The sequence below is a fragment of the Schistocerca americana genome, chromosome 1 (assembly GCF_021461395.2).
Source record: "Schistocerca americana isolate TAMUIC-IGC-003095 chromosome 1, iqSchAmer2.1, whole genome shotgun sequence".
Classification (NCBI taxonomy): domain Eukaryota; kingdom Metazoa; phylum Arthropoda; class Insecta; order Orthoptera; family Acrididae; genus Schistocerca; species Schistocerca americana.
In genome coordinates, this window is record NC_060119.1 from 817355876 (window position 1) to 817368370 (window position 12495).

Here is a 12495-nt window from a genome sequence, read left to right on the forward strand (position 1 = left end):
TAAAACATAGCCCCATCATTTGGCGTGGGAGGTTAGAAGTACATCGTTCTTGATTTACGTAAATATTACGTTAAAACTGAGAAGTCAAATATATAAAATAGTAATAGTACGAAAAAGCCACTAAGTAACAATTCATATGCCATTAAATAATATTCAAAACAACAAGAAGTTTTGAGGGTGTAGAGAATCAATTTTGTTATCATATTTAACGGCGTGATAATGTACATATCATTCGTCCCATCACTGGTTGTACGCTTCCGCATAAGCACTGGGTCAGAACCCATATGTACATTCACAGGTTGATAAAACAGTAATGAAGTTGCCAAGCAACCGGTTTTGAATATTAATAAACTAATTTGATTTTACATAACTTATAGTAGTAGTGGGACCCATATGAAATACAAGCAGACTTAAGAAGTACCTATAATTCTAATTGTGTATTTGAAATAAATTTGAAAATATAAGGTGCGAACAGGTAGTATACATCAAACATCGAGAAACCATCATGAGGAAGGACAGGTAATAGTGCCACTTATACCAAAAATATTCATCGTACATTAGAGAAATTAAACATAGGCTATGCACGATATCCAGCACTTATTCAAACAGCAAAGGAATTGTTAACATACATTAAAAATAATTACGTAAAGTGATAACCGGTTCGTATTACTTTGTGTCAATGCCTACGAGATGTCGACTGTAGTAAAATTATGTTCAGTAGGCGTCCGTGAGTTCTGCAAATTACGGAACAAAAAAGGAGCATCTTTTTTAAAAACCGAAATTAGTAATGTTATTAAAACAAACCGAAACATGTGTGTCTGTGTGTTGAGATAGTTGGAATAGCGGCCATTGTAAGTGTTCTCGTAGCAACTATGACTGAGGTGTTGTATATAAGGGATAACAAGCAACTGACTACGAATTGCTAATTGTGATAATTGGCCACAAGTTGACTTTTTTCATAGGAAATCGGAGAAGCATTCCCAAAACTGTGTGCTTCTCGACATTGTTTGCTCGTTAAGTAGCGCGATATCTGGAGCTTTATTATGACAAAAGATCTCCATCTCTTCCATAAGGTCGAGGAAGCGACCTTTTTACCCTTGTGCAACAACTTCAATTGCAATGTCAAATCTGGAGTTGTATGACCAGTTGCTACCAGATGGGCTGCGAAATTCGATTTTTCGGCAATATCTTTCCTCTCAAGTGCAATGTGCTCACGGAACCTTGTTTCCAATTTTCGTCCGGTTTGCCCTATGTAACCTGCATTACACGTGGCACACATAAGTTTGTAAACACCTGATTCACGTAAGACGTTGCGTTCATGAATGTTATTCCTCAAAAGCACGCCTGGTCTGTTCGTCGTCGAGAAACCTATATTAATATTCCTCTTCTTGAATACTCTGGCAATTTTATTGCTAATGGGACCATAGAAAGGCAAAGTGATAAATTTTTGATTTTTAGTTTCGCTTGTCTCATTCTGACTTAAATTATCTTTACTATATTTTTTTGATACCATCTCATAAATGTTCATGACGTATTTCAACGGGTAATTGTTATTTCTTGCAATTTGTTTAACTATGTTTAACTCTTTCTCATGGTTTTCATTAGATAATGGTAATCGGAACATACGATGAAATGCAAAATGGAAAAACGCTTTTTTGTGTTGGTCAGGGTGTTGTGAACCATAATCTAAGATGATATCTGTGAATGTTGATTTTCTGTAAATGTCAAATGTATGTTTTCCATTTTCCCTTCTAGTCAGTTGCTTGTTATCCCTTATATACAACGCCTCAGTCATAGTTGCTACGAGAACACTTACAATGGCCGCTATTCCAACTATCTCAACACACAGACACACATGTTTCGGTTTGTTTTAATAACATTACTAATTTCGGTTTTTAAAAAAAGATGCTCCTTTTTTGTTCCGTAATTTGCAGAACTCACGGACGCCTACTGAACATAATTTTACTACAGTCGACATCTCGTAGGCGTTGACACAAAGTACTACGAACCGGTTATCACTTTACGTAATTATTTTTAATGTATGTTAACAATTCCTTTGCTGTTTGAATAAGTGCTGGATATCGTGCATAGCCTATGTTTAATTTCTCTAAAGTACGATGAATATTTTTGGTATAAGTGGCACTATTACCTGTCTTTACTCATGATGGTTTCTAGATGTTTGATGTATACTACCTGTTCGCGCCTTATATTTTCAAATTTATTTCAAATACACAATTAGAATTATAGGTACTTCTTAAGTCTGCTTGTATTTCATATGGGTCCCACTACTACTATAAGTTATGTAAAATCAAATTAGTTTATTAATATTCAAAACCGGTTGCTTGGCAACTTCATTACTGTTTTATCAACCTATGAATGTACATATGGGTTCTGACCCAGTGCTTATGCGGAAGACTATAATCACTGTTATAATGCTGCTAGCTTGCCCAAAGGGACAAACGAGACGTACATCAGCATGTCGGTTAAATATAACAAAACTGTTTATCCACACCTACAAACATTTTTGTAATGAACATTGTGTTTCACGGCATTGTAATTATTAAGTAATGGCAGTTTCGTACTATTATTATTTTTTATATATTTGACTTCTTAGTCTTAACGTAACATTTTACGTAAATCACGAACGTCGTACTTCTAACTTCCCACGCCAGATGGTGGGGTATTATGTTTTTTTAAAAACCTGTTACACCTCATTCCATGTTATTCATTTATTATTCTTTTTCATTATCTTTTGCTCTTTTATATGTCTTACACTCTGACAACTTATCATCGATCTGTTTCATGTTTTATAAGTTTGTTTTTTAAAAAAACAATACGCCAATGTATTTTAGATATTTCCTTCCCCCGTTGTCTGCTATGTGTTGTACGTACATTTTAAATTTGAATTACTGCACGATTCACAAATGCACAAGAGTTATTTAGTGTTAATATCTCGCAAAACCAGTAATACTATGTCTTCACGTGACACATGTCACAGAGGGCGTGTCAAGCCCCGTCACACCGAGGTCTGCTGAACAAGTGCATGTAAACAGCGACCTCAGTCTATGTGATCGCCGTAAGCTTATTGACACCAGTGCTTACTAATTTAAGTTATATTACAGGTATGTTCCTAACAAGTATTATGTTCATATGCAGATGTAATTGTGATTTTCTGTTTTATACGCTCTGATCGTAATGTGAAAAAAATTTTAACTTCTAGCACTGAAGATGGTCACTAAGTGACCGAAAATCGATTTTGCGATAATAAACAAAAATATACGACCAATGCTGTCTATCCTTCCAAGTATACAGATGAGAGATGTTTGATCATCTGACTGTGGATCCGATCTGGCCCAGGAACTGTCGGGGCAATGAGCAAGGATGCTGAGACGCTCCCACTCTGTAAACGGAGTATTATAGGGTTCACTGTGATGTTCAGTGAACAAAAGGTCTTTCTTTTCCATCTGCTGTTTGAGGGTGCAAAATGCTGGGTGATAATTCTCTGACACGGAGCCTCGAGCATAGTGCTCGGCAATTAAGTTTGCATCGGTAGATAACACACCATTGATGTTAATGCCAGTAACACCTGTCGAGGTCTGGTACCCACAAACACGTCTCAGTCATCCAGACTTGGGAAGGTGACATATGGCACCCAAAGGCGAGACGTACCTCTCCCAACACTCCTGTTATCTGTCTTTTTATAAGTTGGCGACCGTGGGCATGGAGCCGTTTTAAAACTATTGGGTGCTCTAGGGAAGGGTGCCACTTATGTCACTGTAAAGCTCGCCGATGCTCTTTAATGGCCTCAGTTATTTCTGGCAACCACCAAGCTACTGACTTTCACCGGGGAGGGTGGGGGGCACCCTAAAGAACAAGGGGTCGTGTTTTCTGCCGCAGAAACAATCGTTCTGGTGACCACCTCAGCTACCACATTGATGGTACCATATGGGGGAGATTAAACAGTGACAGCAGAGGTGAAAGCGTCCCAGTCTGCCTTGTTTAAAGCCCGTCTTGGTAGACATCCAGGGGAATAGTGTGTGACAGGAAGATAGGAAAGTTGTCACCACCACACAAGTCATCGGGGGCTCTCCAGTGGACAGATGGGAGAAGTCTTTGGGCTGCAGAGGGGTACATCAAAGGCCGAGTAAGTGCCACGGGCCACACTGAACTTTGTGAGGGCCCCAGTATTTAAGAGGCATAGGTTGAATTGAGACATCTATCCAATGGCATTATCCCCAAACACAGAACAAATGCTTCTGGCTGGATCCACTGTCGTGGCCCATCTATTGAACTCAAACAGAAGAATTTGTCTGAAACTCTTCCAATTTCTCCAACTGGCACACCATTTTCTACCACCCACAGTTCCATTCACTATCTCCAGATCACAAAATTACTATATGTAAACACAAATAGCAACAGTGAACCAGAAATAAAAAATGGTAATTGATAAATAAACCCAGAGCAACATGCAAAACAAAAACACTATAAACTTATTCATCAATCCAATACACGGTTATTACTCCCTCAATCATCTCATAGTGATCTTAGAGATACAAGTCTTTTTTTCAGTAATAATACTACCATATGCATTACAATTAGTACATTAATGATTAACTAATAAAACTGAAGCATCATCAACTTAAAAACAAGATTATCAAGTAAAAATTTAAAATTGTTATCTAATATATGAGGGTGTATCTATTATGCTCTAAGATCAGATACACAAAAGCATTTCATTGTCAGATTCAGGTAAGAACAGATTGGGTGGCACCTAAGGGCTAAACTGACAGCCAGAGGTTTCTTCACATGCCCCACTCAAGCCAACATTTAATGATATTGGCTTTCAATCTTGTCGTAACATTCATTCCTCTTCTACAAAGAGTGTTGTATCACCCACTAGAAACCGTGGTAGCTATTTTTCTAGTTCCAGCTGACGTCATGTCATGTATGGTTGTGCCGTCATTGGGTATGTGACGGAAACATTGGAGCTGTTCGAACTGTAGATCAACAAAGCTGGTCAATCAGTTTACAGATATTGAATGTTGAAAGGTGACAGGATAATTAAATGTACCCATCAATGACAAGTCACAGGATTTCTAATGCGGGAACAACAATTCCAGATTGTTGCCATAGTTTGAAGGTTATAAAGAGAAAGACATGGCAAACTTTGACTTGAAACATATATTTAAACGTTCAAACCAAAGCCATATATCAGGATTACCCACAGCAAAACAAATTTCATGCGGGCCTAATGTGTGGGCCAAGGCACAGCCTGCCTCGGCATTGCTCAGTATTCCTCGCAAATACCCAGCACAGCACAACATTTCATTTAGCGTAGCAGTGTGGTATTTTTCATTTGGCACAACATTCTTCAAGTCATCACAATCACGGTGCCAGCAGTTTACCATTTGCTATTTGTTTGTGGTTTAAAGTTAGTTCACATGCGTAGTTGATGTTTGCACAAAAAGAAGCAGTCTAATGATCATTTGTCACAAGCCCTTAAAAATGCACGAGAATAAGAGAAGATTGAGAATTTTTATTATTTGTTATACAGTCACATAACTGATGGGTACTGCAAATTTGGTACTTAACATTGCATCACCATGCAGAAGGAATTTAAAGATCACGAACAAGCAAAAAATTACTATCAACAGACGGGATTCATTGTTCTGTACTTCAAGAAGCACTTTGTGCTAAAAATGCAGGGATGATGCAAGTGAGGAAACTGGTGGTATGATTAGTGAATTTTCTGAAGCCATGCCCCTTATTACACCGAGTTGCAACAGCTGAATTGAAACTAAAACAATTATAGATCATTCTCTTTTGCTATCTTAAGGCATTTTGCTTCGAACAGCAATGCAAAGAGACAATGAATGGTTCAAATACAGCAGTGAGTGCAGGAAATGTTTCACAATGGAAAACACTGTGGTAGACAATCTCCAACCAACTGAATAAAAATCTGTTTCCCCTTACTTATCTCCGAACACCTGATGAGTCATCTCTGGTTTCATTGAAGCATCATCATCTTCCAAGTCTTCTGGGCTCCGAACTTAAAAACACAAATGTAACTGTATTACTGACGAGGAACAAGGTTTTATGAACAATAAATTATATTCAGTATAAACCTGTTGTGAAATAACTTACCAAGTTTCAGTTCCAGTGCATCATTACTGCTACAAACGAATGGATTGAGTGGCTTCTCAAAGGAATTCATTTCTGGAAAAAATATCATTGCTAAAAAATTATTCAACATACATAGCAAATTGCACATGTAATATAACAATCTCAATCTCTAACAACATGTGTTTAAAGACAAATAATTCGCAAAGAATTAGCCTACACACAAAAATAAATGATTGGCGAGAGAGAGAGAGAGAGAGAGAGAGAGAGAGAGAGAGAGAGAGAGAGAGAGAGAGGTATCCACAACTCTCCTTGTCACAGTATCGAAAACCATGAGGATTAATTCAACACCAGTGCATAAGTCAAGTACAGACTATGCAAAAATAGCAATTTAGATTCAGAAGCTGTAGAAATTCCCTTGCGTGATGAAATAGAGTTCTAATAAGTTTTCTCTTATGCATTAATTATTCATCATTCGCACCTAATGAATATGATGGTAATGGTAGTAATGATAAGACAAACCTCTTAATGCCCCAATAATAATACTTACAACAGTAATCGAGAACATGAATGTTCTTAATTCAATATAAGAAAAAATTATTATTTGAGGAATTTCTTGTAATGTTACTGCTAATTTATTCATCTTGATGCTGCTGTGACTTTTAAGGATCAGAAATGAAATAGCGTAGCCGCAATTTTCAATAATCTATTATTGTTGATGGAATTCTCACTTCCTCCAAAATTTATATTTTATTTGAATTAACAAAATTGAAAACCACATTGTTGATGCATTCACTTTAACAATGAAGTAAAATTTCAGTTATTGTATTTTTATTATTTGCTAATGGGAAATAAATTAGAATAAGTATACCTCTACTACTCCACCTCTACTCCTGGTTGATCATTAAAAAAGACAGTATTGATACCTCTCTCATGTATGGTTTGATCTAATTAGCTTTCATTTTTAAAATATTACATTAAGCATACAGCACACATTAGATTCTTTAATTAAACCTTTGATAACATTCAAAGAGGTAATTTTCTTTATTTACCATCTGAAGGTTTGACACACAGAAACAGCAAAGAAATGGTGACAGAAATAAAAAAGTATTTTCAGTTTTACTGAAGTAACTTGTTGAAAGAACCACAGAGCAGCTCAAAGATGGGGGAGGGGGCAGAGAGGAAAATTGTTTGGCTTATTGTTTCTAAGCCCTGAACAACTATGCCCTTGGACACAATGGACAGATGTTGTAAAGAGTCCCTTTAAAGCCATTAAGATGCTGGATAGTTCCACACAAACATTACATTAAAATCATTCTTAAAGATTATAGACAATAAAAAAGCCCAAAAACAAAAACATGTGGATGACAGATTGTTATCAAAAAAGAGAAACCAGTCACTAGCAACTGCAACCATCAACATATCAGTTTAGCCCTGATTTATAATGCTACAAATTTATGACAATAGGCTAATCACCTAAAATAGAAGGCATTTCACAGAGGTATTACCTTGAAAATTTATTAAATAAATAATATTTAAGATGGATACTGTCAGGCTGCCAACACCATCAATGAGGAGTCTGCTCACCGTAGAGGAAAGTGATGCATTAGGGAACAGTGCTGTATTTTCGTTGTCACTAAGATGAATTCTTTCCATCTGAGAAATCCAACATCCTTCAGCACAGGATCGTTAATTTTATGTCCTTTAAATTTTTGTTTGGTACTGTCACTCAGTTTCACAATTACACGTGAACTTTCTTCTTGGTGGTAAGTGATCCCAAGAGATTATCATAAGATGCCCAAGTCCCTCCAGTCGTTGGTAGTTTATTAGTTACCCAGAGTTCTCACATGCTCTAACACCGAAAAATAACTGATCTCCTCATACATGGAAGAAAGTATTCTTGACATTCAACACCATTTCCTCTGCTGTGACATATGCCTAACAGATATTCTGCAGAGCAGTCAGGCTATCCGGATAGATGATACTTATGCCTTCAGCCACTTCTGATATGCTCCAGAAGCTTTGGGTCGCATACATTCATGCAGTAAATTTGATTGTGAGACAAATCTCACCACAGAGAAACAGAATTTTATATGTATTTTAAACTCATCAGTATAAACTGTAAGGCCATAGCTCCTAGGCCTATCTAACATATTGTAACAATCGGAGATGAATGCTTAGGTGTATGACTATAGGTGTGTGCCGTACTGAATCTACAAGCAGGGTAGTGGCTCACAGCCGAGCAATTTCTATGATCCAAGTATGGCTATGCAATACTTATCATGCACATAGATATCAGTGGTTGGTTGTTCTTTGTGTAAAATCAGGAAAAACGTTTGATAATTTAACTCCGAGTCCTTTACTAACTGTAGCATACTCTGTCAGTTTGAAAATTATCCAAGACCTAATTAATAACAGGATGCAGATTTACTGAAACTGCAATAAAACACATTAAATTCAACATAACTGGTCTGTTAAATTGCCTCTTACTTCAAATTCTAATGGTATTCTTGCTCTTCTCTGACCCATGAAAATGCATTCAAATTAATCATTGAAAAATTACTGGAAAGCAATATAAACCACATTTTGAACAAATATCACCCCATAAGTAACTGATTTCGAAAGGGGTGGCTCACAGAGGCCTCTGCGCAGAGGCTGGAATGCGAAGATAAGGGAGAGTTAGAGAGTTACAGCTTTGATTTTGTCCCCATACTTACATTTCCAGTGAGAATAAAAAGACGCAATGTAACAGCAATTTACAGTTTATTTCTACATTTAACTGCATCTGATAAAATAGAAGTGAGTCCCATAATAAATTGTTCATCTAAATGTGATGGTCGAGCGGTAGCAAGACGGCATCTCCATCAGTCCAGGTTTTAAGCAAAAAGGGAGAAGTACTACGAGGGCGGTTCAGAAAGTAACCTCCGATTGGTCACAGTGCGGGTTGTGGGGGGAGTAGCGACGCCATCTGTGCGTTCACGCACTCAACAGGTCAGTCGGCATCAAGCCGTGGTCGAGTGAACGTCGTACCTGCGCTAGTTTAGTTTTTGTGGCAGTTTGAAATGTGTGCTGCAATAGAAAACCCCGCCAAATGTGAAGTGCGTGCTGTCATAAGGTTTTTTACAGCCAAAGGATATTCTGCAGCAGCTATTCATCGTGAGCTTTGTGCCGTGTACGGACCAAGAGTTATGAGTGAAGGAGTTGTCCGTGAATGGGTACGTTTATTTAAAAGTGGACGAGAAAACGTTCATGATGAAGAGAGGAGTGGTAGACCATCATTGGTGACTGACGAACTCGTTCAGACAGTTGATGCAAAAGTTCGTGAAAATCGACGTTTCTAAATGTCGGAGTTGTCTACTGGTTTTCCACAGATTTCTAAGACTCTCTTGTACGAGATAGCGACAACAAGATTGGGTTACTGTAAGTTCTGTGCACGATGGGTGCCCAAAATTCTTACCGACCACCACAAAACTCAAAGAATGGCCTCTGCATTAGACTTTCTGTCACGTTATGAGGACGAAGGAGAACCATTGTTAAACAGAATCGTGACCGGTGACGAAACCTGGATTAAGTACGTGAACCCTGAGACAAAAGAACAATCAAAGATGTTAGCACATTCAAATTCGCCTACCAAACCAAGAAAAGCCTCGCAAGATTTTTCTGCCAGAAAACTGATGGCAATGGTGTTTTGGGATGCCAAAGGGGTGTTGTTGGTTGAATTCATGGAACGTGGTACGACCATTAATCAAGACGTGTACTGTGAAACAATAAAAAAGTTACGACGGGCTATACAGAACAAACGCCGTGGTATGCTGACTTCCGGTATCGTTTTTTTGCACGATAACGCCCGTCCTCACTCTGCTCGCAGAACAACGGCGCTTCTTGAGTCCTTCAAGTGGGACGTTATCAACCATCCACCTTACAGCCCAGACCTGGCGCCAAGTGATTATCACCTCTTCATGAATTTGAAGAAATGGCTCGGGTCACAGCGGTTTGATGACGACGAAGAGCTCAAAGATGCGGTCACAGGCTGGCTCCAGGCACAAGCGGGTGATTTTTATGCAGAAGGAATTTCAAAGCTTGTGAAGAGATACGATAACTGCCTCAATCACTATGGAGACTATGTAGAAAAATAGTGCAAAGATGTAGTTGTAAGATGTGTATATTAAAATATTTTTATTTAACTTGGTATATTTTTTTAAATCAACCGGAGGTTACTTTCTGAACGGCCCTCGTATTTCTCAGAATCCTAACTACTGATTTGGTCCACTATCCAAATAGAATTTACTTAAGCAACAAAAAGGAGATGACTAATTCTTTCCTAACAATATTCTTAGAATTATATGAATTCAGTTTCCTTTCACAGTGGGTGAAGGTCAATTACAATAGAAGCTGAGTGAAAGAGTAACATCTGGAATCAATGGTATATTGTGTGTTAAGATGAGGGGGGAGGGGGCATTTAATACTATAATCAAGCCAAAGTGCACAAACAAGCAGTATTGCAACATTTTCCATTGTCGTCAAAATGGCTAAAACCATGCTGGCATGCACAAAATATCAGAATTCCAAGAACTAATTTGGAAATTTGGAGTATTATCATTACACAAGAAATGAATCAGCTCAGTATACGTAATAATATTCAGCTCCCTGATAGCATCAGCAGCAGCAAGATTAGTGATGTTAAATTCACATCACTGGTCACAGAATTCAATGAACTGTTCCTAACACTATCTGAAAACTAACAAATTAGACCATCTAAAGCAGGTATAGTCACTAATACAGGCACTTCATACTGTGCCACAAAACATGGGTCTTGCTAAATGTATTACTGAAGAGATCACAAGACTCATTACATCACTGAAAAGCAGTTATTTTTGTTATCATGGTATTTCAACCGAACTAGTACTGAAATCTGTACCTGAGTAAACTTTACAATCAATCAATTAATGAGACGAGACATATTTCACGAAAGAATGAAGCATGCAACAATAACACTCATTTATAAAAAAGTTGATATAAGCAAGTTAACTATACCTACAGGGCTATTTCCCACCTACTCATAGCTTATGGCAGAGAAGTGAAACACCTTACATATAAACTTTTAACAACAACAACCCAGTTTAGCCTCTGCAAAAGATTTCTGCACACACAAAGCAGTAAATCTCTCTAACTCAGTTCTCGTAAACCTACACGTTCTGGTAGACCTACACAACAAAATTACATGTTACCATTTTCTGTAACCTTGTTGAGGCTTTTGATTTTGTACATTGTACAATCATACTAGGGAAACTAAAATGTATGGTGTTAAAGGAATTTTCCCTGCACAGGTGGAGCCGTATTTCAACAACAGAAAATTAAGGAGCATGTTAACAAATGCTGCAAACTCGATGAAATTAAAAGCAAGTGTGGCAAAATTAAAAAAACAAAGGGAATTCCACTGTTAAATGCAGAGGGGAGTGAGCAGGTGGAAAGAGTAATATGATGGCCTCTTATTAGGGGGAAGATCTGTCTGATGTGATAGAAGAAGAGAAAGGTGTCAATTTCGAAGAGATAGGGGATCCAGTATTAGAATCAGAATTTAAGAGAGCTTTGGAAGACTTAAGATCAAATAAGACATAACATTTCATCAGAATTTCTAAAATCATTGGAGGAAGTGACATCAAAACAACTTTTCACATTCCAGCTCTAGGAGACATACCCTGAGAATGAATAATAAAAGCAAGATGAAGGAAATAGGAAAGTCACCATGTGGGCATCTCAAGGGCTCTCTACATGCAACAGGTTATGTTCCACTCAATTGTTCCGCCTCTGATCCATTACAGTTAAGAGTGCCCACTATTCAACACAGTTTGACACCCAGAATAGAAAACTGGGTGCAGCACAAAGGAAGCAAACCAAATCAAAGTGATTAAAAAAGAGGGATGAGAGAGGGGCGCTGTCGAGGAGGTAGGGTTAGGGATCAGCCACGCTTCGCATACGGCAGGAGACGCCCCATCCCCAACTACCCTGCCCCTGCTCCTGTACCTGAGGGAGGTTAAAACCTTATAACTGAGATTAAAAATCGTTTTCATGAAGAAATCTGAGAACCAGTTCAACCACTTGTGAATTGTACAGCAAAATTCCAGGCAATGAGTCTGGAAGTCGACACTTAACATGAAGGGCCTAAAGGAGAGGGGCATTCCATCAAGATACAGCTAACAGGAAGCGAGTAAGCACACCTCAAGCCAAACTGTAAGCAAATTCATTCCCCGGGATACCTATGTGACTTGGGAACCAGAGAAAGACAACTGAGCAGGCAGCACGGCAGTTAGCTAGGTGGTCATGAATGCGGGAGACCAAAGGGTGGCAAGAATAGCATCAGTCAATAGCCAAGTG

The 12495-nt window shown here is 38.1% G+C and overlaps 1 protein-coding gene across 1 annotated transcript in view; it reads right to left on the reverse strand.

Moving 5' to 3' along the window:
- The window catches only part of LOC124546089 (histone acetyltransferase type B catalytic subunit), a 69700-nt gene that overhangs the window by 40594 nt on the left and 16611 nt on the right, over positions 1 to 12495 (reverse strand). The window contains exons 2-3 of the mRNA XM_047125011.1: positions 6145 to 6216; positions 5974 to 6049 (exon numbers count right to left, since the gene is read on the reverse strand). Coding sequence (XP_046980967.1) covers positions 5974 to 6049; positions 6145 to 6214 — 146 coding nt within the window. The 5' untranslated portion in view covers positions 6215 to 6216. The remainder of the gene's footprint in view (positions 1 to 5973; positions 6050 to 6144; positions 6217 to 12495) is intronic.